The 25,793-nt window shown below is 47.4% G+C and overlaps 1 protein-coding gene across 4 annotated transcripts in view; it reads right to left on the bottom strand.

Annotated features, from left to right (window-relative positions):
* Positions 1-3,817: 3,817 nt before the first annotated feature.
* The window catches only part of TRIM29 (tripartite motif containing 29), a 43,806-nt gene continuing 21,830 nt past the window's right edge, over positions 3,818-25,793 (bottom strand). Inside the window, exons 3-10 of one of the 4 annotated variants that reach the window (XM_027806810.2) lie at positions 21,737-21,832; positions 20,282-20,515; positions 19,719-19,917; positions 15,585-15,668; positions 12,015-12,074; positions 10,663-10,764; positions 9,478-9,554; positions 3,818-6,620 (exon numbers count right to left, since the gene is read on the bottom strand). In XM_027806810.2, coding sequence (XP_027662611.1) covers positions 6,558-6,620; positions 9,478-9,554; positions 10,663-10,764; positions 12,015-12,074; positions 15,585-15,668; positions 19,719-19,917; positions 20,282-20,515; positions 21,737-21,832 — 915 coding nt within the window. In that variant the 3' untranslated portion in view covers positions 3,818-6,557. The remainder of the gene's footprint in view (positions 6,621-9,477; positions 9,555-10,662; positions 10,765-12,014; positions 12,075-15,584; positions 15,669-19,718; positions 19,918-20,281; positions 20,516-21,736; positions 21,833-25,793) is intronic. The other 3 variants (XM_027806811.2, XM_027806812.2, XM_055695860.1) reach the window with 3 other exon arrangements.

Here is a 25,793-nt window from a genome sequence, read left to right as displayed (position 1 = left end):
CCAGTAGATTACAGAATGGATATTAAATCCTCCAGGATTTGCAATGGGAAAGTACTCACAGAATCCATAAGCAGGCAGGAGAGCATGGCTATGGAGCTATCGTCCCCTGGAGGTCCCGAGCAGGAAGAGAAAATGTGAAGTAAATCTTTTCTTTGAAGGAGGCTCCATGTAAAGAGCACACGCACACAGGCTGTGGCCTTTAAAGGTTTCCCTGTTAAGAAGCTTTCTTGCTCCTGACAGCAGCCAAATGGCACGTGAAAAGGTAATGGGGTCTGTCAGGCTGGTGGAGCAGGGAAATGCCGGGCTGGAATACCGAGGGTAGTGCTCCTGCTGTGGGGCTTGAGACGGTCCCACAGAGACCTTCTGCGCATCCCTGTGAGACCGAGACAGCCGTCCTGAGTTGCAGGGACCCAAACGCAGCTCCCCAGCAATTCTGTGCTGGGCTATTTCATAAAATCCGTGTAAGCTGATGCTGCTGATGCAGGGCTGGGTGAGCAGCCCCTGGCAGTGGCAAAGCAGACTCTTGCTGATGACTCGGGACCCGCTGGCCGGCTGAGCCCACTCCAGCAGGACTTGGGGGCACCTAGGGCTCGCCAGGTTCTTCCTGGAGCTCGCCAAAGCCAGGCTAAGCAGGTTTAGGGTGCCAGCTGTAGGAAGATTATCCTACAGGTTCAAGGGGGACCAACTAATACCATCGTAAAGCATCTGGTATCGCACCTTACCAGACAGCAAATAGCCTGAGGTAGTGTTGGACCAAATCTGCTTCAGGTCCTCCCTGCAATGTATCCAAGAGCACAGAGTCTGGCATCAGCAACACCAGGGAAGCTGCTCCCTCCTCCCTGTGCCTCTGCCCCCGATGAGGGGACTGCAGGCCATGCCTGCCTTCTCGGGGAGAAAGTGTTGAAAACTCATATTTACATAACATGAGTTATATTTACAAAACACTGGACATCCTGCAGTAACAAGTAACCAGAAAGGGCAAAAAGTTTATCCTTCATTATCCTAATATGCAGGAAGCTCTGCCTGACAGTGCATGACAACTGTTCCAGGACTAGATATATGATCAATGGAAGTGTGCAAGATTACTGGTTTAAGTGCACTAAAATGCGCCAGTTAATTAGCGCAACTATCCATGCATATTTTGTCTGGCTTAGATGTTTTGTTTTTCCTCTAGGTTAAGGGAAATACAAACCTGTAAGGAGTTACCCTACAATTTTTTCATTTTAGAAGCATTATTTCAACAATTCTTTCTATTGAGTTGAGAGCCATTTAAAAATCCACGTAGAGGAAGAAGCTGAGGTAAAAAGAACATATTGAACCAGTTTTGTATTTCTTATTGTTGATTTTTTTGGGTACTGTCTGGGTGACTGTGCTGTGACATGTTGGCCTCACTTGTACCAGACAATAGTGTTTTCTGCTTGTCTGTCTGTGAGCTGTGGTGACCTGGTCCGGGACAGCTGAACAAGATGAAAAACGTTTTTTCTTGTGACGCATTGAGGTAGCAGAATTACCAGCTGTACCATATCTGCAGATGTTTAGTATTTCCTATTCATTTCCAGTCCCATGTGTGACAGATCCATGTCCTTTACGTGTTGGAAGTGATCTCCTGCAGGCAGGTGCTAAGCCACCCCCAGGGTTATTGCAATATTCAAGGAAGAATCTGGCCTTGACTGAGGGTCTGAAACTGGTGTCACCGTGCCCCTCGGTTCCAGCCTGGTCTGTGGGAAACGCTCTGTTATTCTGCATCGCTTCAAGGTCTGTAGCCTGAAGAGCTAAAAGTCTAAAGATCAGATTCTTGGCAATAGAAGTTCAGAAGCTACTGCAGCCTTTGACTGAACATCCCAATAGTTTTATTAAGAACGCATCCCTGTGTTTTATGCTTGCTAATTAGCAAATTCAAACACTTTATTTCTGTGTTATCTTTGTGCAAGAGAGTGGCAAATTTATGTCATTAAAATATTGCAAAAAATTTAAAGGTTCACAAGCAATTAGATTTTATTATTCTTGTTTATACCCTTGAAAAATTGTTCATTTTAAAACTTTGTAGTCAATACGTGCAAAGATAAAACAGTGGCCTGTCTTGCCCTGGGGCCAGAAGTCAAGTGATTGAGTGAGCTGGATGAATTATTAGAGAAGACCAGCTTTTGGAGGTACTTGCTTTGGTTCTTAGCTGACGGTTGCAGCCAGCTGACACCCAGGAAGAGGGTCCGTCCCCATGCCAGTTATGTTTCCCTTGGACTAGCAAAGATCATGCAGCATTCTAGTTCAGCAGCCCTTCATTAAAATATGCTAGCAAAATTCAGCATGATTTTTTTTTTCTATTTGTGTGACAGTTTCACTCCTTTTTTTGATGATCAAAAGGCTGATGACAGTCAGTTGCACAGCAATATACCCTGCACCCCCCTGGCCTGATGCCCCCCGGGCTGCCGGTGGTGGGCTGCGCTGGGGGTGCCTGGGGACAGTAGCAGGCTGGGGCAGGGGAGCTGGTGTGGTGGGGGGGGCGGCGGGGAGACGTTAGGGTTGCTCTGCCAGGCGGTGGGGGTTTACAAATAAAGTCTGTGCTGAGAAACAGCCTCCTCTGGGCCAAGAAACTAGACCCAGAAGCTTAAACTGTAAGGAAATTGCAAACTACTGGAGGTGAAAGAGGGAGAAGAGCACTCTTGATTTCAGAGCATCCAGGCCCTCTGAAGGGGGGTCACAGCTGCCTGTCACGATGGTAAATTCTGTCATTGAGCTTGGCCCTGACAGCCCAGCTTTGGGTGCCCAAGCGTCCCCTGCCCTTCTGCAGCTGCTGGCTGGATCAGAGACCCCCATCACCCCCGCGCCTCCTCCAGGGATCCCCTTGGGGTGCGAGCTGATGCCTGACCCCAGATCCAGCCCCTCCGCTCTGCCTGCGCAGGGGCAGCCGAGCAGTCCCTGACCCCAGATCCACCCCCCTGCTCTGCCTGCGCAGTCCTGCCTCGCTCAGCCGGGCCGGCTGTCCTGGCCCAGGAGCCGGTGTGCAGCGGCACGGAGCCTGGAGCGCGCTCCCAGCCAGCGGGGCTCAGCACGGCGTGGCTGGGGCTGCCCTGGCCCGACACCTGAAGCAGGCACGATGCTGCCCTGAGCTCATCACCCCATCCCCACGCTGCCGGTGCCGCCAGTCCTGCTCGCTGCCTCTGACTGCTCAGGCCATCAGCACCATTATTTTTTTTCCTAGTGTCAAAGAGTCCAGGAGTGCAGACCGTGCTTGTAACTTGCTCTTCTCATGCTTAAATGGTGGAACTGAGATGTTTGCAGCAATTTCAGGACAGGAAGAAGATTTCTCTTTGATTGCTTTTTAATCACAGTAATAACAGTAATGGAAGCAGTGAGTGGAATTGATGGGAAAGAGCTGAGCTCTGTTCTCTGGCAACTCCCATGTGGGGTAAACAAGGAGGTTTTACTGGCTTCTCAAGTGAATTGGTAGTATCCTTGCTCTTCAGGAATGACTGGCAGCAATGTCTGGGGAAAAATAGCTGGTACCCAACAGCTGGCAGAAGAAATATGCCAGGCATCCTCTGGAAAGCTCCCTGACTTAGTGCAGCTAGGGCAAATGAATAAACCTTGCCTGCTTCTGCTCTTACCCCCACAGATTCACATGTACAAGCGCTCTCTTAAGTGGCTGCCAGGGCTGCGTCTATGCATGTCTCCGTGAACCCACATCTTTAGCAGCCCACAAGGGGTTTAGTCTCTCCCTCGGAGACAAGAGAAGCCATGATATAGGCAAGAAGTCTGAGCCGTGCAGAACTGGGGACCTATATCCCCAGGAGTTTTCAGGTGGGTGGAGGGTCCCAGTGGTGCCCAGAACCAGCCTCCTGGGGAGACCAGGTCAGGGCTGCAGCCTGAACTCGCCCAGGCTGATTTTGCCCAGCACATACGTGAGCAAGCACTTTCCCCCAGTGGGAACTGGCGAGTTAAACTCTGGCAGGGCAGAGGCACCGAAATCATGATCAACCACAGGCTGAGGGGTTTCTAGGAATGCCCTTCCAGGGCAGGATCTGTGTGGCACCGGTGTTTGTGGGCTGACCTAGCTGGGCGTATCTGCAGGGTAGTCTCAGGGTATTACACTAGAATTGCATCCATCAGCCTGGCTTTGACCTTCAAGGGTGTGGGAATTTTCTCTGGGTTGGCACAACCTTGACTGAAAATGTCTAGAAAGCAGTGAAAAGAAAGCTTCTGGGAGCTGGGGAAAAGGGTTCTCCAAACCCCTTGCTTGCATCAAGGATATTTTGAAGAGACTTAACCTCACTGAGGCTCTTACAACCATACAGACAGCAAAGACAGACCTCGCTCCCAGTGTTTTTTGGTCAGACATGGAGCTTTCTCCTTTATTTCTGCAGTATGTTGCACACGTGAAGGGCCTCATTTACATCAGCGCAGTCGTGTCCTGTCTGAGGAGGTGGAATTCCTCTTGCTTTGCTGATCAAGACAAACACGATAAAAACAGTTCATGCAAAATACACCTCGACGCCGCGCTGCTAGCCCCCCAGGACTGCGAGCTGTGCCCCGACCCGCTGGCCTCCGGCAGGGCAGAGGGCTGCAGGGGGACCAGGGGGCTGGGAGGGGACACCCGGCATCCTCCAGGCTAACGCAGATGGGGAACAGCTCCGGTCCTGGTGCCGGAGCGTGAAAAGCTGTGTGAGCAAGGTCTGAGTGAGGCCCTTAAAGTGAGGCGAGGAAGGGGAGCAAACAGCTGTGGGGCTGCAGAGGTGGGGCAGGGCAGAGCTGTGGGGGGGTGGGGTGGGCACTGGGAGAAAGGGGATGTTGCTCCCTCAGGCTGGTCATTGGTGTGCTGGGTGAGGGGCTGCAGACCCCCTGACACCCCACAGGCCTTCTTTAGGGCAGGAAAGAAGCAGGGGGTTTAATATCCAAGTTTTGGAGGAGGAGGAGGGATCATGCCCACATTTTGGAAAATGGAGAGGAGGCGGTGAAAGCTTTTACTGGGACATAAGGGACCCAAGTTATTGCTGGACGCCTGCTCAGGGGCAAAACAAACAGTGAGACATCGGAGGGGACTTATTTTATCCTTTCACACACATACTCAAACCCCTCAGTCTATTTCCTAGCAACTCTACCCTAGTTTCCCTTTCTTCACATCCTTCCCTACTACTCTGTCCCCTTCCCCCCCGGTCATCAAGGAAAAAAAAAAATAATTATAAAATAAATGCCATTTCAAGTATTCTGGAGCAAACACCTTTCAGCCTTGGAAGTTTTGTCTGAGGTGTCGGATTAAAAAGCAGCGAGTACCTTTGCACAGGGATTAGCAAAACAGTAATCTTCAGGGAGTGATAGGTGTGACCCCTCTCAGCAAGGCATGGCAAGCATGTGAGGGTAGGGAAGGGGGGCGGGGGGAAGCCATGAAGAGCAGCTGTCAGGTGTTGGTTCTCCGGCAGCTGCTTATCGCGGTTTGAGGGCTCTGGTTCTGCAGTGGGCCATCTGCTCCCATCCACTGGCCTGGGGAGGTTTCTGCATAGCGTGGACCTAACTTTGTCCAAGGGGAAGGAAAATAATCTCGGCGAGATCCCGGAAAGGTTAACCAGCCCTGGCTGGTTTGCAGGCTGGGAGCTGACATGATTCGTCTAGCCAGGGGACAAACAAAAAAATATTATCCTGAGCAAAAAGCTATGGTACTGATTTTCATTGCCCATTGCAGAAAAAAATACCTGAACCACAATATATAAATCAATTTTGGTTTAGGGGAATTAAAAAACCCACCAGAAAACAAAAAGGCCCCCAACACTTATGGCATCTAATCAATCTTACATTAGTAGGGTGGATTTTCTTTTTATTTCTTAATTCGAAAAGGTGGCTGGAGGGGTACTTCAGTGGGATAGAAAGCCTCTCTGCCCTCCCCCAGCAGCTGCCCCTGGGCTGCAGCAGCTCTGAACAGTCCTGCCGGGTGGCTTTGGGGAGGCAGCAGGAGCAGAGCTGAGCTGACGAAGGACCCCGGGAAGCGTGCTGCTGCTGGCACGGGCTGCCATCCCGGGGAGAGCTGGTGTCCCTATCCAAGGCAGGGCTGGGTGACAGGGTAGAGAGGCGTGGGAAGAGCTTTAGCCTGTCACTGCTCCCCGTGGCTGGCTGGGACCTCTCCGTTCCAGGAAAACCTTTGCCCCCCTTCCCCCCCCAGCTTGGGACCTTCCCCAGGACTTAACAGCTATGGTCATACACACACACTCAGGATGAGGGGGCAGCTGGAAGAGCAGAGCGGGGGGTGCTACCCAAGCATCCATGCTTCCCGGGAGAAGCAGAGCAGCTTGCTCTGCAGAAGCAAAGGGAAGGGCATCAGCAGAGAGGGAATAAGGAGGTCACAGCAGAGGATGGGGTTACGTTGTTAAGGCCTGCGGAGCTTTCAAGTTGATTAGGTGATTTGGAAAAAGTCCTTGTTTCCTCTAGTAAAGGCTATTCCCTTCTGCACCTTCCCTCTCCCTGGCAGAGATTAGAGCAGTAAGGTTAATATAGTAGCAGGTACATCCATGAAAATCCACAGCTGAGTCTTCACTCCAAGTGCTGCCAGCTCTTCCCTAAATCTTCAGGAATCAAGGTGCCTCGTTGGAAGTGGCTCCATTGCCTTTGTTGACGTAAAAGGGGCGGTAATGTGACTGCAATGGAGAATTTGGGGCATGTGAGTTTGACCTACCTTCCTTTTCTGACCGCCTATACTTCACCCTCCTAGGCAGCCCAACCATACATATCTTAACATACTCCTGTCCTAACACCTTCAGCCTTGCCTCTTGCAGAGCAACGCCACCTTGTTTCACTGCTGGGTGTGCTGGAGTGATCAAATGCAAATGGTGTTGCTTTTTGATATATACGCTATGCTTTGCATGGACCTCATTCCTGAGCCAAATGAGTCTGTGCATCATATAAAATCTAGACTATGACTCATGGCTTGATGAGAGGTTTCTGTGATAAGAGGAATGTCACCTTTATTTTTATGCTGCTGTCAGTGTCTTTTAATTGCTCACTAACCTGAGAACTCCTGGGAGTTTTCACACTTAAAGCCGTGCACAGTTATGCCAGCGATCAGCTACATCGCACGGTGTTTATTTGTGCTCTTTGGCTGGCAAGGCAAAACTCCTGCGCATGGAAATTCTCACACAATGGTGTAGTGTTTATTTCTGCCTCCACACGTTGCAGAGCCCAGCGCTAAACGTTTGTGTAAATGGAAGCTCTGTTTACTGCCGTCTCTAATTGCATTTCTTCTCATCAGGACCTACCCCTGGAATTTCATTCCAATCTGCACCATTACAAATAAGCAACGTGTGGCAAAGTTGTGTTGTGCAACCTGGTGACGGCATGGCATGACTGCAAAATGCAAAAAAGCCAATTTGCTGTCCGCGATAGCTGGTTGCACTCTTCGAGACAAAATCTCTAGCCTGGATGAGAACACGTTTATGCCAATGAAGCAGTGACCAAGGCAATCAGGAACAACCATGGTTTTGTAGCGTCTGATCTGTCTTAGGTTTGATCCCCTGCCCAGATCTCACTTGCAGAAGGTGGGAGAGACCTCACAGGAACACGCCGGTACGTTTCTGTGCAGCACGCTAGTTAATATTAAGCACGGCAGGGGACTGGAAGCATGGGCAGAGCAAACCCAACCCATTTTGCTGCTCAGTGCTGACTCCCAATACCTCCCGCTCAATGTTCCCTTTTGTTGAAATTCTTTTCATTTTATGGCTTTAATTTCCAATATAATTAAGAGGTGGAAGAGGGGGGCTTAATTTTAAAGAAGTCCCCGTGGGTTAAAAAAACATTCCTCCTTAAACTCAAAGTATAGTCCTTTGTGAAAATCCATATTTACAGAACTTTTAGAGTGTGTATTACTTAAATACATATTTAAGACTATTTTAAAAGCTAGATTATTGGCCCAATAGACCATAAAAGCTCCTGCAGAGCTGCTGCAGTCCACAGCGTGCATTTCTATTTTGGGACTTTTTAATGCTTATATTTATCAACTCAATTGTTAGGTTCAGGGCTATCTGGTGAACACAGGCTATAAAAATAAAATAGCCGCTACAAGTGTATGCATGAGAAAGGGATACAGAAAAAGACCAGTGACTTCACATGAGAGAATTTACCCAGGCTTTCTCCATGGGTAAAGCACGGGCTGCGTTCATGGAGCACAGCGCACTGACTGTGGTGCAGTGGGTTGCTTATTGCTAAGACCACCCTACTCACATCCACCAGTGCCCAGGGCTAACGGAGACTCCACTTTCCTGACCAGACTCCCCCAGTATACCCTGACCATTAGGGAGGCCAGGTTGGTATCTAAAATCACTGGGAAGACTCTCCATCTGAGCACACATGATAAAGCCAATGCTCCTTTGGAAAGGTGGCGATCAAACACAAGACAGAAGATACTGCAAAACTCTGCTGTTCCTAGGAGGTACGTTTTGCTGTAGCCCATTCAGAGACTCAAGGCTGGGTTTTCTGAAGGTGATGCAGGCTGCCAAGGAACATCCCTTTCAGAGGCATTCATTTCCTTGCGGGGCCTTGAAAACTGAGCAGAGATGTACAGCTGCAGTCCTTAGGCAGCCGCTTTCTAACTGTCATGCATTTCCTCTGCTTTCTTCCTTCATTGCAGGAACACTCTCTATTCTTGACCCTCTGCTTCTTACAAGTCTTATTTCCAGGAAACAGTAAATAATCTTTCACAGATGTATAATCAGAATTCAAAAAATAGATTTCATCTGCGGAGACGGGGGCAAAAACTTGACGATCTTAATTCAGATCATGCAAGATCTCAAGGCAGCACAGTGTGAATGGATGTTAAAAAAAATAGATTAACTTAGTGTTTCTGTGGTTGTGCATTAACTGTTTGGTAACCTTGTACATTTAAGATTACAAGACCTAAAACATCACTTTCCTCTGCCCCTTATAATGCACCCTTACCTGTTTAGGGCTAGCAGTGTGAAATGAGTGACTTACAGATGTTCTAGGGATTTATGATCGTAGTCTGACCCCTCATCTTTGATGTTGTATCTGCCCACTGTAGGATGTAATTAGCAAGATACTTTTATATGGTTGTCTTTGGTGTCATTTACACAATCTGTGCCTTCTAAATGTCACAGACTACTAAGAGTGTATGATATCCCTGCAGGGAGGAAAAGTAGTACAGATAGCAGCACACGTGCTACCTGTATTTGTATAGCTTCTAGAAGCCTGGATCAAATTTTAGACGAGGGCAAAATCTTTTCAAAATGTCATTTTGAAGTATTGATTATTCCTACAACCCAGAGCTGTGGAGGTGGCAGCAGCGGGCAGGTGTTAATCTGCATCCCTCTGTGGATGCAGTTAACCACAGAAAAAACTAATAGAAGCTGTTGACTTGAAGCTCTCACTTTCCCATCTCCAAAGGACTTAAGCCCTCATCTTGAAGTCTCAGGTATCCCTAGAACAGACAGTTCTCCTGCTGAAGCTGCGCACATGCTTTCACACCAAGGGTATATTTCTTACCAATACGGACTGCTTAGAGGATTTCCATGTCTGTGGCGTCACCTTTGCAGACTGGTGTCTCACTATTGAAGGGTAAGCTGTGACAACATAAAACAGCCTGTTATAGATCAGTCCCAGCCACCATCCCCATCTCCCCTTGCGAGCACCAAGATAAGTAGCAGGACTGGAAGTGCCACATCATTAGTATTGCATTGCTTAACACTGAAATGCAGGCATTTCTGGGGTGGGACACAACAGCCATCAGACAGATGCCTATTCCACCACCCAATCAGTTAGAAAAAGGGAGTAAAGGAGGTCTGTCTAATTAAAATGTCTGAGGAATGTGGAGAGGTGGAATGCAATCAGTCCAATTAAATGTAGGCCAAGTCTTGAACTAAGCATTCTGACTCTTGCAAAGAACACTATAAGCTATTTAATTAGCACAAAGAGCCGAGGCGTGAGTTTCATGTCAGAAAATTAATGACAGTACCTCAGGCAGTGTGATAAGCCCTAACCCCCTTCTACCACACCAGCTCCATTCTGATTCAAAAATAATATGAGCCCTGCAGTTTCAGTGCCACCAGGCAATGGCCTTGCCCCACCATCTCCCATTCACAAATTAATCAGACCTGACTCCACCTGACAGGTGCTGATGCTCTTGTATTCCACCTCTGGTGCCCCTGAACTAGTGTGTAGTCAAAAGAGCTTTATGAGATGGTGAATGGGGGATTCTGGTTCAGATGAAGGAGGACAGGCAGGTAGTGCACATTTTTTTAAAAAGTTGTGCTCATTGGCTATTATCTTTTCAGGACAATAGCTGTTTGTGTTTTTTTTTAAAACTGATGAAGCTAGAGGGGTAAATGGCCATGAACGTAACTTCCTAGTACTTTCCTCTCCCTTAGAGTCACTATGCCTCTAAAATCATCTAAAATTCTCATTTCTACCCATTGCAAACGAAAGTGAAAACCCTTCCAACTATTCATTTTTTAATACTTTTTAATATTCTTTAATAAACTCCCGTTGCCCTGGTTTAACAGACTAAGTTGCTCATGTGTGTGAGTATCTAAGAGACTGACAGTCCGGGCAGGAGACACGGGCCAGGTGTAGGGCTGCTCCAGGCCTTCTCTGGGGGAGCAAGAGCAGGATCAAATGTCTTATCACCTAAAAAAGGGCAGAAGGAAGGGGAAAAAACTAAATGCCTAGTACCGGTCTTAGTGAAGAGGCTCCCGTCAGACTGTTTGCTGAAGTCACCAGGCGGATTCTGTCCCACCGAGGAGAACTGAAAAGGCAGCTTAGTGCCATTGCCTACTGGAAGATAGAAGAGGTTGTGTTATTCCGCAGTGTTGCGTGGTGCAGTGGGGAAGCCTAAGCTCTTCACAACACACCCTGTAAAACTACCTTCGACTCGTTCAGGGGAAACCGGGAATGAATAGCTTTGTCCCTTTTCTCTTAGTAAGAAAAGGCAACTGAGAGCAATCAGTTGTGGGGTCCCAGTGTACACAGTGTGCGAGTGTGCAGAGATCCCAACGCTCCAGGCAGGCAGGGAAGAGCCTTTCTCTTGAGAGACCCAGAGTGCAGGTGTGACTGAAGAGCAGCAGCTTCCTCACAGGTAAACTGCATCTCCGGAGACCGGAGTAGTGAGGTAAAACTACATATCTGCCGAAGCTCCCTTGCCTCCAAGCAGCTGAGGCTTTATTCAAAGCCCATTGGAATTAAAGCAAGGCTTCCCCTCCTGGCCTCCTTAAGGTCAGGCCCTGGCTGCCAGAATGAATCTGAGAGCAGAGATGATGAGAGGGAGACAGCCCTGCCTGTGGCATCAAAGCAAGAATGACTTAGGTGTGGCTGTGAGTCACCAGAGCTCCCCCAGGTAGAGTGGCCAGGGATGCTCGAGGGCTGCCTCTGAGTGAAAGGCACGGCAGGACCCTCTGAGCCTGAACGAAGCAAAGTAAGAAAACACAGGCGAGAAAAAGGCAGGTGGGGGTCTGGGAAGAAAAGGCATGGCTTGCTGCTGCTGGTTCTCAGTACACTAGCTCAAAGCACCCCCTCTCCATTGTGCTGGTGCTGTACAGACAGTGAACATCAGGCAGGCTCTGCCTTTGAGAACTTATGAGCTCAGTAAAAGGTGTATTTGTGATGGAGAAGAGCAGCCTTGTGCTTCTGACACTGGCTGCGGGTATTTGGAGTCCGTTCCTGGTACTGCCACAACCTCCAGAGATTGCCTTGGATGATGTTGGCACTCCTGTCGATTGCAGTTGGTTTGGTATCTCAGGATCTTTGCAAATTGGCACCTATGTTTTCCATCTTCTTCTCTCACTGTCTGAACAATGAGGACCAGAGATGCCTTTCCCTCCTATATACACAGCACCTACAGCAGTGAGACTCTGGCCTTGGGTGTATGCAGACGGTGCTGATAACCCATCTAAAGAGATGGTTCTGAGACAGTGATTGACAGGTGACAGGCCAGCTGAGAGGAGAAGCAGAAAAGGTTGGTTAGCCAGCTAGAAAGCTGTGGCACGGGGGGTTAGATCCTTTCAAACTGAAGTCGGAATTACCCGTACCAAGTGTTTCCTCAGTCGCTTGGAAGGAGGAAAATTCCCATGATCGTGGGTTGAAATTGGCTGTAAAACAAGAGCATCCAGTTCAGCAGTCGGCTCCTGATGAGCTGGCTCAAAGGCCTGTGCCTGGCATTGCTCTATGAAACAGTCCCCACCAATTTGGAAGCAGCCCCAAACCAGAAGTCTGGGTGCAGGGAGCAGAGGAAAGCCTGGTCTTTTTTCTCTGGGTTCTAGGGAATGGCCCATAGACTTCTCATTCAGAGAACACAGCTCACTCACTGCCACAGAGCTGCTTTACCTGCATTAAATTGCCAAGTCAGGTTTGTCTACTCAACATGACTATTCTGCAAAAAGATCTGCAAGCAGAGGCTTGGATTTCAAGCTTGAGACACACAAGCAGAGGAACATTTCTTGCTCAAGTACATGTTGTCTCAGCCACTGTGACAGGCATGTGCTCCAGGGTTTCACTGGGGCATCACGCTGCGGTGCAGAGTAGTGCTGCTGTGCCCCTTCTGTGAGAGACCAGACTCCCAGAAGAGTGCAAAAGATGAGCCCTTTGAGCTGCTATGCTGCCATCCTGTGGACTGCTTTTCCATTTAAGCAATATTTCTGTTTAAGCAGTTCTCTCTCCCTCCCTGGGTGCCTGAGTCCCTTCTACTCTTCATTCGAAGACTTCCAAAGGCACAAAATGATCTTTCCAACCTCTTCCTGGCTTTGGCCAAACTGTTTGCAACATCAGGAGAAGAAAGCTCAGTGGAAGAGGACAGAAAGGAGTGTTGAGCAGCTGAACAGATTGTTCCTCTATCTTTTCAGCAGCATTTGAAACCTTTAATGTCTCCCTTCTGCCTCATTATGTCATCCCTGCACGCAGATGCTCTATGATACTGGCTTTAATGACAAAAGCAAGTCTCCTTGAATTTAAGCAGGGCTTAAAAACCTGTAGGTTCAGCTCAAATCCAAGCAGTTTCTTAGCATGGGCCACTGCAATTAGCGCAGAGGACTGACTACTTCGGTAGCATTCCTCAACACAGCAAACAGGCTTGCCACTGTGGCCTCAGGCAAAGTTTGCAGTGATCCAACCTAGTGAGGAAAAGGGTGTGTTACAAGACTATCATGAGACATTCAAGGATTCTGTGCACATTGTGCAATGCAAAGGGTGGTCCTCTGGGTTTTTTTCTTCTCATTTTATGGAATTCCTTAGAAAAGATGCAATTGGAGGCAGTGCTGGACTTCCACATGACACATGGATAGAGCATAGAAAGCTCCAGAGAGTTAAATGATTATGGGTATATTGCATTATTCATCAGATAATCCTTTGCTAGCCAGCATACAAGCTAAGTGGGTCATGTCTCCTGTTTTGCCTACTGATTCATTCTGTTCCCAAAGTCCCCATCAGTGTGGTTTCAGCAGCTGGTTCCTTTCTATCATACTTGAGCTCTCACACTGGCGAAGAATCCAGTGCTGTTCCATCCCCATCTCAGCCGAGACTGTGTGCAATCACACGCTTAGGTTTTTTGGACAAAGAAACTTTGTTGGTAGAAAATACAGAATGAGTAGTTTTGGAAGGCAACATGTCTGTGCTCTCAGGAAAATGGAGATGTGTAGGCGGAACAAAGGCTGCCCCGGTTTTGCACATTTGAAAGTCCATTGCAGGAAGCAGTGGGGCACTGAACCGCCAGCCGCTGTGCAACCCTCACGCTACTCAGTAGCTGACCGTGTCCTGCAAGTGGCCCCACTGGGTACAATAAACAGCACTAAATAAGAAGCCCTGCATCTTATAATATAACATGTAAATATAACTAAATAAGCAGTCCCTGTTGATCCCTCCTGTCTCCTGATCCTTCAGGAGGTTGGGATGCTGGATCCCAGTGGGTAGCCATGAAGCCACTGCTCCCGGGTCTCAGCAACTGATCCTGTAGAGAGGAGCAAAGGGAATTCCAGGCACTACAGCCCTGACTGTGCTGGAGCGAGCAGCACAGAGTGCGCAGCCCGCTTCAGCCACACCACGCACTGCAGCAAATGGCTTTTCCCTTCACTGTGCCACACCAGGTTCCAGCCCTGCCCCAGACACACATGGCAGCGGTGATGGCAGAACGGCACTGCCCGCTGTGTTCCTCCCATCACTCCACCGCGCGCTCTTCCAATGCATGTTGGGCCGCTTCCAGCTGAACCCGAAGCCCCCCGTTTTGGGTAGAGATGGGTTCAGCCCATGCAATTTTAGAACTTTCAACCACCCCTTAAGGTGGAAAAGAGTTTTGGATGTGGGATCTGTGGTCTCTCCGCAGCACCAGCAGCTCTGCTTAGCAGAGCATCTGTTTCCCTGACAGCACAGAGCCTGTAGAGCCCTGAAGCATCTGGGGCAGAACCGCAGCTATAACCGTCCGGGCGGCATTTGCAGACAGGCTCTGTGCGAAATGAACCCACCACCAACAAAATGCCCCTCTGCAGCCTCGGAGGAAAAGGCTGCCCCCTGACTTGGGGGGCCTTGCAGGAGGCAGTCCTGAAAAAGGCTTGCTGACGCTGGATGGGGAATGTTGCCTCTGCCCCTGGTATCTGCTCCAAAGGGCATCCTCGCCCCCACGGCGCCTGGCAGGGCTGCCAGCGAGTGCCAGGCGTGGGCTGGGAACGGAGCAGAAGGGCAAAGTGGAAATCCAGACAAAGGGCTCAGTGTTGGGAGCTGGGTTATCCCCATGAAACCCTAACGACAGAGCAGGCAGGCAACACCGCACTTCAAACACGCCTGCGGGGAGTGCCACCACTAATTGCTGCATATCCCTTCGCCCTGCCCACCATCTGGCTTTGCAGAACAGCAGCTGTAAACACCTGGAAAATCCAGGCAGGGCCTTGCTCTCCAGGGACCAGAGGAAATTTGGTTATTTATTTTGTTCCACCGTTTCTGTTCTTTTTTTTCTACAGGCATTGCCTTGCCTAGGCTTTTAGCACTCCTCACGCTGGAGGTCCTGAGACTAATTTAGAAATAGACAACTGCTATTTTACAACTGGATGCGTTGAAAACAGTTATTCACCCCAAAGACTCATCTTGTAGTGTTCATGTAACAACTGGGACATAAGCATATCACCAGGGCTCTTGTTGCCAGTGTCAGAGCTCAGAAAGGAACTCCAGACTCCTGCTTTTTTAGGATACATTCCTCATTTCTTCTATCATTTCCCTGTAGGGAAAAAGTATATTTTCTGGTGAAAATAAATCCTAATGCAGGGCAAGCCCAGTGTAGCTTTCACACTTGATAGCACAGTGGTATAAGCTTCTGATGGAGAGCAACAGTGACCGCAAACTAGTAACACATGTTAAACTTCCCCTATATTCACAAACCACCCTCTGAAAGAGTCCCATCTCTCCAGCTCTCCCCCATAGAGTTGAGCATCTTTGCCGCCTTGTGTGAGATGAAAAGGCAAAACCTCAAAGCTCTGTAGGCTGGAGAGAAGGCCCGGTATAAACGAATGCAAAACAATGGATCTTGTCCAGGGGAAAGCAAATTTTGGGACAAATCATTCATGAGGTTCCTTTTCTATGCTGTGTTTGGGGGAAGCCTGACCACCATTAGGGTGCCATACCTTTGGGAGACAGGAACATGGAAAATCTCTTCAAGTTGTCAGGCTGGTTCCACTCATAGTTGTTCATCATGTACCGATGGTCACCTGGAGAAGCAGAGCAGGGCGTGAGCTAGAGGAGGCAGTTTAGTGGCCTTGAGGAGGATGGAAGGAAGGGGGTAACACATTGGAATTGCTTCCTCAGGTGCTGCAGGAGAAATGGGCTTTGAAAACAAGTTCCTCTATATTTTTAATTCCTCTGTGGGACCCTTTGGCTGGGAGGTAAAGCAGTGCTGAGGCTGCCCAGAGGTTCAGCCTGGGATGAAGAGCAAGCTCCCTCAGAGGCATCGCTCAGATGAAGCATCTGGCTATTCAGTAGATACCCTGTCTCCTGAAAATCCATAGGGAGACTTGACAGTTGAGGCATTTTCCTACTAAAATACTGCTGTGTGGCTAAAAATGTATCCCACTTCAAAAGCAGTGGTTTGGGTTTGGTTTCTTTTGTGCGCTTAACCTGTGCACAGCGCTGGCTTCCAGCCGGCAGGTCGTGAACTGCAAGCGTTAGAAAGCTCAAGGAAGTCAGCGTTGGGAGGGCCCAGTGGATTGGGTTTTCTTCCATTTTTAAAGCAAGCTGCTAAACCTGAGTTACAAACAGCTCTGGCTTCCTGGGCTTCTGGACGGGGCATTTCATTCAGGCTTCATGCAAAGTGGATGAAACCTACCCGCTTGCCAGGTATTACACAGCCTGTCATAATTTAATGTTATAGATTTTCATGTGTAGAGAGATATATATGTATATATAAATATATCATAAATTAATATAAAATTACAATAAAATAAAATAAAATAATAAACACAGTTTTGGTTTTCCAACAGTGACCCACAGGAAATGATGCTCCGTCAGTGCAGTTGCTCATAAAAATACTTTCCTTTAAGGCCTCAAGTGTTATATTAGCCTGTTGTTCTCCACAAGGAAGTAAATTTGGTTCCTGTGTTTAAATAGTTCCATTCTTCGATTCTTAAGTTACTGAACAAACTTTTATGTTACTTCTCCAATTTATTTCTGTCTTATTTAAACTCCCTGGATGCTCTCTGATTATTTGCCTCCTTGCTACACTACTAAGTAGGTACCTGTTATGACAACTAAAAGAAAGTGGATTCCCTTTGGAGTCTGCTATTAAGCACGTTTCATTCCATTAATACAATATTTCTTCCTGGGAAGTGTTTTACACTAGAAGATGAAGCCGGTTGCAAATGAATTTGTTGCAATGACTCAGGGGGAGTCTGAGTTAATTAAATCCATTAAGTAATTGTTGAGTTATTTCCTTGCAGTCACTAGATGTAGAGTGCTGTCCTCTTTCAAGTGTAACTATAGTTTGAAAAACGGAGACCTCTGAAGTTTCTGAGACTCACCTTAAATAATATTTCCCAACTGAGTGGCTACCACTGTGTTCTTGTCATTAGGCAGGCTCCAACCGTGTCCATTAAATCCTTGGTAAAGTTTCTGAAAGTGCACAGGTTTCTGGCAGTAGTTAATTATTGCCCTCAGAAATGTTTTGGCACTTGAATCCCATGGATTTCAGGTACCCTTGAGGGCTTCTCCATCAGTAAGATGGAGGGGACCCTAACTGAAAGGGATCAAGTGATCCAGAAGTAGCCAGTCTTTATGCGGAGCTACTAGAACGGAACATAACGCATCCTCTCGCTGGGCTGTGCAAGTAGCCAGGTAATATGTATTTGCTCCAAGACTGGCAAAAAACAGTTCAGCAGATGGAAAGTAACTTCCTAAGTTATGGTAACTTTACTGGAAAGTGCTTTTATGCTACTCATCTAGTTTTCAGAACCAAGTGCTGTGAGTAGTCAGGCATCCAAAACCCCTTTGGCATTACGCCATCCGGAGTCGGGAAATGCTGCAAATCTCCAGGTGAACAAAGAAGAAGAAAGAAAAATGTACAAAAATTCTTTTGGATCTGAGCTGCTTGTCATCTGTTTGTATTAAGTCACAGCCAAATTTCTCAGCAAACCTCAGCACATGGAGTGTTGAGAATCTGACTAGGTAGCTGCAGTGTTAAAAGCTGGAAGGCAAACAGCATTCCATTTCTGGTACTTCGTTAAGGGAAGGAAGAGTTGAAAAATCTGGCTCTAGCTAGGCATCGTGAGCACTGAATATGATTCCTGACTGTTCTGAAAGGTTGGTTCTCTGGACCAGACATCTCTGGTCCATCTCATTCATGTCTAATGGAGAATGATGGCGCTAGATAAACATCGCTGAGCCGTTTCCAGTGCAGGCTCCTGGGGGCCTGGGACTTCTCTCCATAATGCAGGAAGGCAGCAGGCTGCCACAGGATGAATACTAGTGATTCTCATAACAGATTTAAATGTGCTCTGGTCCCATGTCACCTTCATTCTTATTGCTTTAGATTATGAATGCCAGACAGGCTGATTCACAAAACCCAGGCTCTGAAAATCATTAGCTTGTTGACCAGTAACTGAGCCCATGTTGTTCTGACCTCAATGCATCTTTTCCATGAGCTGCTTTTTAACTGGGTTGTTTGTTGTTTTTTTTTTTTGGGGGGGGGGTATCATTTCTCCCCCTCCTCCTTTATCATATCATCTTGTAATGTGGATCTGTCTTTTCTGGAAGTGATTTGCACAGCTGTTGCCCAGGAAAAAGGTGGTGTATTAATATGGAAGGAATGTCTAGTGAGTACTGTGAATTTGAATGAAATAACAGTGATCTTGCAGATTTCTGGCCGAGTTCCTCAGCTGCTAATGTCGTATGAACTGGACTTGAGATTATTCCTGCATCTTTTTGAGTTACACATCCTCCTAAACAGCAGGGTGCAATTTGTCCTCACATTACCTATCCAGCTTCTTGACCTTTATTGTTCTGGTATCTAGGGTTCCACAATTATTAATAGATTATATCGTTATAGCAGCCTGATGAGGTAACTATTGATTTCGATCCCTATTATTCTTAGTGCAAGAGGTCATTTCATGGGATTAAGTAACCTGCCCAAGGGTATAAAGGCTATTTGTGGGAGAGCTGGGAAGTGAACCTTGGTTGTGGAGTCCCATCCTGGTGCCCTGTCCAGCTACTCTTATGTGTGAGCTTGATGCAAAACAAGTCCTTTCTGCAGAACTAATTTGGAGATGCAGGAAGTAAGTGGGTTCTAAAACTTGGGAGATTCCTTGCAGTGCTGTGGTATGGACCATGACCTCTCTATTCACGTAAGAGAGATCACCCATTCTTAAACATCACTGAGGTGCGGGGACCATTTGGCACTGCATGTCCCTTGAACACCCTGGCTCAGGGCAGGAGGGAAGCAAAGCTTCCCTAGTGGGATGCGGAGAGTATGAGCAGAGTGAGTTATGCTGGTTTCAGTTGCAGCTTAACCTGAACTCCAAAATGGAGACTTTTTTACTTGGAAAATATGTTATTAGATTTTCAGTGACAGGCGCTTGCAGTGTATTTCATGTTCCAGCCAGGCAGGCAGCGGCCAAAATGGGCTGTTGTGAAAGGGTATGTCATGCAGTACAGCACACGTGCTACCTGAAGCTGTACAAATAGGCTAATGACAGGATTTCAAACTTGCCATACTGGGGTGGCTACATGCACATTTCTGCCACTGCCTTCTCAATTTACCTAGCAAGCCACTGAGTTGCCTTGGTGTATCTGTGCAGTCAGTCTGCCACGTAGAAATGTTGTGCTGAACTTGCAGGGGCTTCTTGGAGCCTCCTGCATGGCAGTGTCCCTGCCGACCTCTCACAGGAGGGGAGGGTCACCGTTCTCGACCCCAAAGAGAAGTGTTCCTCTGAAGTCCCACACAGGAGGTGGCTGAACTGATTAAACATTGCGAAGCCATAACACAAAACAGCACTCAGGAAAGCAGGAGTAGTTTGGGCTCCTGGGTACCCTACACACAAGATACTTTAAATCACTGGTGGTTCAGCTGGCTCCATCCCCACATAGGTCTGGTAGGACAGCTCTGATGTTCCAGAGTGAATTCCAGCTACAGGTAGTGTTTCTCCTACTTTCCCTAGGTCCTTGCTTACTTTCTCCTCTGTGAGAGGACACTCATCACACTTCATCTCCTCTGACTCTGCGCTAGGCTTTGCTGAGGGAGGCAGGGAAGGAGCAGATCTCAGATACTCTACCATTCTCCATGTGGTTCCTCTCTATGAAGTTGCGGCCAAGGTCTGCCTTGCAGATCTTCTCCACATGCCTCATGCAGACGTTTAGGAGGTCATCTCTGAGGAGTCCCATAGATGGGCTCATGCTCTCCCCTTCAAGCAGCACACTGTATGTTGGGAGAGATGGAGGGGGGACATAATTCCGCATCAAAGCCCCAAACTCCTGCCAAAAAAGAAGGGAGGAGATGTTACTGAGGAACATAAGAGATGGAGGCTAGATCCTAGGGAACTGGCTAATGTTAGGGTCCAAATAGTATGAAGTCCAAACCAGAACATTGAAGATGCAGGAGGCAGATGAATTTTCTGCCCATGAACTGTAGCCATCTACAAAAAATAACCAGGCATTGGAACACCTAAGTTCTTCACCTGTTAGAGCAGAGACAGCTTCAGATGTCAAGGTTGGTTCCTGCCATGCGATGCACTGAACTGGAGAAGGTTAATGCATTTTGCATCAAATTGGGATTTGTGTTTGGGACAATTCTTGTCCTCATGGGAAAAAAAGGAAAGGAAAATGAGATCTCAGTTACCTGCAGGAAGAGCACGGAGTCACTGATCTGGTGGATCTGCTCCCTGTTCTCCTTATCCTCCCGCAGAAGCTTTGCCCTCTCTTCCAGCTCATCCACAATTTCTTTCACGTTCTCTGAAGCAATCTTTTCCCTCTGGTCCAGGGCAGCCTTCACTTCATCCCTCTGCCTCTCCAGGTCACGGATCAGCTCTTTGAAATGCTGGTCCACTGTGGCTTTCTCGTTGGTGGTGTAGTTCTGCAAAGGGAAGGAGCAGAGAGAGGAGGCAGCAGGAAAGATACAGAAGAAATAAAATATTAAACTTCTCAGTGAGTCATTTGCTGATAGGGAATAGAGGGGGATACGTTCAAGCATTCTCAGCACTTGGACTGTGACTGTGGGGACTCTGGGTACATAAGTCTTAGCACCAGAAAAGTTGTGCCAAGAAAAGTCATATGTATTCTTGCAATAATTGTGTGTGTGCAATCTAAAGGGCATGCTGTCTTCCTGATTAAAAAAGCATATCTTTTATTTCAATTAATGAACTGCGCTCTTAAGTGATGTTTAAAACCACTGTTTAACATTCTAAATCATAGTTCTGGCTCCTCAAGAATTTGAGGACCAGATTCCCACCATTTCAAAGGATGAAAGGTGCTGAAACACTTTTTACAAACCTGACCTCTAGGTCCCTCTGAAGGACTGTGGATGTAACTATATTCAGAGTTAAAATTTCTAGGTCAGATTTCCAATAATAATAATAATAGTAATAATAATAATAATAATAAAGAAGACGAAAAGCAGAACTGGCAAGCCAATGTACATGTACCACATAAAAGGGAGAAGAATGGCTTTGCCTATTAATATCATGCAAATTTTCTGGGGTGTCTCCAAATAGTGTTTTCACTGTTCTATTCAGTTAGGGTATAAATGAAAAAAATAAATAACGCCATTACTGTATTCTCATCCTTAGTGTGGTGAAAGAATTATAAAGGAGCCCTACATCAGTATGGAAATAAGCTGTTCCACTATAAAGATGTTTGTTGGTGCATCTGTTCCTATTGCTTTATCTCTGGGCAATCCAGAGCCCTTCTGGAGTTTATTTTTGTGTGTGGTCTAGCAGGAAAAAAAGCAGCACACCTTTGTTTCCGAATCAGCTTGGCTACTGGTGGCTGAAGAGCTGTAAGGGACCCGAAGCAGGGAGGTGCCCTGGATCCCTTTGCAACAAGGCTGTGCTGCCTCTCACTGATGCCCTGCAGGGTACGCTGCGGGATGACTCCAGTGGGAGTTGTTGTTTCCAAGATTTGACATGAGTCAGTTTTGGAGAGTGATGAGATAGACGCTGGGTAAGGGATGGAGTAAGAGCTGGATATGTCAGAGAAACTGAGGAAAGGAGGATAGGCATGTGAGAGAGTGGGGGTTGGGAAGTGGCAGACACAGGAGAGCCAGAGAAGTGAACTTAAAATAATATCCTGTACGCACCTTGATACGGTCCCTCTCCTTCTGCCACTTATCCATTTCATCTTCTACCTCAATGATCTTCAGCTGCAGTTGCTCTTTCTGCAGTGAAAGCTCAGCCTGCGAGAAGAAGGGAGTCTCATGAACCTGGGGCTGAGGGTGGCCTGCTTCAAAGAGGCGCTGTGCTTCCACTTACGCGCTTGGCCCTGAACAATAACAGCTGGGAGGTACAGGTTCCTGGCACTGCTTGAAATGGAGATCATGTGCTGACACTGGACAAGATCCCAGAGCTCCTGGCTGGGTCAAGCGATTCAGCTCCCTCAGCAAAGACAGCAGCAGAAGCACCCACCTACTAGGCTACCGTCATGGTGCCGCTTTTAATCACATTAGAGTCATTAGCTGGAGGGGGAAGAGGCCTGTTTCAAAATTCAGCTGTGTATGCAGTGAAGGGCCCATCCCAGGGTGTGCCTCTGCAGCAATAACAGTTTTAATGTAATTATGGAATGACGTTTGACGAGTGTTGCAACAAGAGGACGATGCCTCCGGCAGGAATTGTGTTTAGACAGGATTGTGGATTAATTTGCTCTGAATTGAGAGCTTTCATGTTATGATGAAGCTGGGGAATGCTTGGAAAAAATAAAAAAAAAACAGGAGGAGGGAAGAGGTGTAGTCAACCATGCTTGGCTTAGATCAGCAATTTCACCGGGATTCATTTGCATTTCGTTTTGCACTGGCTTCCCAGAGAAGCCCAGACCAGACAATTGCATGCGAGGCAGCTCACAGAAGCGGAGCCCGCGGAGGGCTGGGCAGCCGCGCACTGGTGTGACACGCCGGCTGGCGTGCGTGCCGTGCCCCTGGACCAGACCGGGACCTGGCTGTGCAGTAATGCCTTGCGCCGTTAACTCTGGGCCGCACCTCCCTCGGTCATTCCTATTCAACCACCTCCCTGCCCAACAGATCATGACAAAGCCTTTGTTTACGCATTTCAAGATCTTTCTGTGTTTCATGTGTGTACAGGTTGGTCAGAGCCAGCTGTCACTACAGGCAATCTGCTGGAACAGTCACCCGCAGAGCTGGTTAGGAGCTAGGCGGATGGCAGAAATGACATGTATTCCACAGCTGACCTATGTCACATTAGAAAAGTTCTGAAAACCCACTGTTCATGCGTGTGGGATCCTTTGGCAAATGGATGTATCACCCAAAAGCACTTACATTTAGGCCAACAGTTAGAGGCAGGAGAGACGAGGGATGGATCAGCCCACTCCCACCACAACTAACACATGAGGTTTCCTTGCCGTTAAAGCACAAGGTGTAGTTCTCACTGCTTTGTCACGCATCCAAGAACATAATACAACATGAAAACCTGGGTCTTCTCTTGTCATCATAGTTGCCATTGAGGTGGGAGTTTAAAAGTTTTCAATTCCCCATTCCAGTAGAAACCAGCATCGCACAATGAAGAGCAGGCAACAAGCTGTCAACCAGCTCAGACCAAGGAAATCAGGGCTCTTGTCTTGGTGCCAGTCACCATAGTGTCTGAGCATCCTCTTGAGCTTGAATCAAGCACAGCTGCATCCCAGAGCCATTGACTTTTGCTGTTCCAATTTAGAAAATCTCTATTTATAGAGGGAAAACAATTTGGTAGTTGTTCTATTGCTTTATGAAACAGAAGAAAGGGGGAACACAGAAGGCAAATGTACTCAAAGGTACCTCAATGCCAGAAGAGCTGCACCCTCACTTTGTCATTGTGATTGTCCTTGTTTCTTGAGAGCTGGGAGAGCACTGGCCCTCTAAATATTATCCATACACCCTGACAGTCTTCAGTAGTCAACTGAATGCTGTCGTGAGCTGAAGGTCATATGCTACAGGGGTTCAGGGCAGACACAGAAGGGTTTTGCAGTACAGGATCATCAGGAAACCATATGGCTATCAAGATGAGAAAATTTGGTCTACTACTGATCAAGAGAGGCATGAGCTTGATACTATAGTTTTCACATTTTCAAGACAGTGACTTGGAGCAGTGCATGCTTTTTTCCATTCTCATGTGCACTGTAAGATGTCCTCTGCATCAAGATGCAGAGGTGCACAACCATCTTTGCACAGCAGGGAAATGCAATGAGATAAAAAGCATTTTAGACCCAAATATCCATTGCACTGCCGCAACCAACGGGAGAAATTATAATGCAAGTTGTTTCCTTGAGCCACAGAGCTACATCCAGATGGCATTAATTGCTAGCAAGGTTAAGGGCACATCTCCTGAGCAGTGGGAGGTCTTGTTTCCCTCCTTGACCCTAAATATCTGGACTATCTTATGACAAGAATGTGAGTGAAATCATCAGAGAAGGATTGGAAGGATTGTTTTGAGAAGAGCAGACCATTTACAGCCATGTGGACACTCCCAAATACAAGGGGCTTTAAAAGAAAGATAATAAGAAAAAAGATTCAGGTGATGGCTGGAAGGTAGTGATAACAACATTATAATTTTATAGTACTTTTTAATTAAGATGGGTCTCAAAGGAATTTTGCAAACTATTAATTGCTCAAAAGTGATAGCTACCTCTTAACAGCTTGTTGCAGTTATAATATCCCTTCACCCAGAAAGTCTGGGTGCCTCTGGGATGGGATGTAACAACTCTTTAAGAGCAGACCCACACTGCAATTTAGAGTGAGGATTGTGATTTGCAAATGGAAATTACAGAGATAGTTCCAATAGCCAGAATGCAAATACCACACTCATCCAGGTTCAGCATGGGTTAAAACGCCCATACTGAGGGCAAAAGGAAACACTAGTACAGACACCAGCAAGGGCAAGGGAGAGGAAGGGGACTGTTTCATTGCATGGTAGCGCAAACATTAAAAGTAGTTTTACCATTGAAAAAATGTTAAAGGGGTCCAGGAAGGCTCTGGAATAGTACAAGAACTGGTGAAGTAGGCACCAGGAGGTGGATTCAGTAGTGGGGCTCTGGAGATGGACCAGGATGTAAGGGGTTCAGCAAAGGTGATTTCATGATGTTTTTAAGGCCCTGTTCAGTCTGGCACTGGCTGTAAGACTGCTTTAGCTGCCCAGGTCTATCCTGTGTCACGTTTACAGCAGGCTGGCTACAGTTACCAGGGACAGCCAACTTCTCAGCTTCATCCCCTGTGAAGAAACTTCTCTCCTAGCTTTCTTCATATTTCTCAGATTTTCCAGGGTCAACAATCCCAGATCCCTTACGTGATTGACCACCCAGAACAAATCCCTGGGGTGAGGCTTGGGGTCCAGAAGGTCCTAGTGAAAGATAATACAGCAGATCCACCCGTTGCAGGCGGGAGTCCCTACAGTGCAGAAATACCACTACCGGTGAAGAAGATCTGGGAAATACAGGTTTAGACCATTCAGTTTGACTGTAGCAAGTTGATAAATACTGGCACTGAGAGTCTTTGAGCTAAGAGAGGATCCCCTATTAGAGTCTGAGTTAATTAGGACAGTCAAGAGGCCTAAGTGAAAGTTCAGAGTGTGCACCTAAACATCCACAACCAAGCCCAGCCCTTGTGGTGTAAAGGACCTAAAGATGTGAGATTATGAGTCTTGCATCATGATGCAACTCCTTTTTGCAAGGCGGCAATACAAGCATCATCATGTCTTAATGCTCTGGGAACCCAGTCCCTGCGTCCCTCAATCAGGGAACACCCGTGTCACCAGCCTGGGAGAGCTATGCTAATTACCTAACAGCAACAACCAAATGCAATAATGAAGCTAGAAAAAGTGTTTAAACTAGTTGTCCCTGTACAGGGCCCGTGTTGGACATGACCTGGCTGAGAAATCAGCAAATTGTTTGAGACATAATTTCTGCCGGTTTAGCCATTACATTTTTCTGTCTAAGCTTTTGTTAACCAGAGGTGGGTGTCAGTGGGCTACAGTCTGGGGAGACTGCCAGCAACCTGCAAAAATGCCACTAGTCACTGCATGACCTGAGGCCAGAAAAGGCTCTCTGTTTTGCACAGTTTGACGAGAGTTCCTTCCTTGCAAAGTGGTGGGTTTTCCCTGGGTTCTGCCCTCACTGTAGAGGCACTACCATAGAATGCAGGCAGACAGGCAAATCTA

Source organism: Falco cherrug, chromosome 17 (assembly GCF_023634085.1).
Source record: "Falco cherrug isolate bFalChe1 chromosome 17, bFalChe1.pri, whole genome shotgun sequence".
NCBI lineage: Eukaryota > Metazoa > Chordata > Aves > Falconiformes > Falconidae > Falco > Falco cherrug.
The sequence above is the reverse complement of the archived record's forward strand: the minus strand, read 5'-3'. Positions and strand labels throughout refer to the sequence as shown.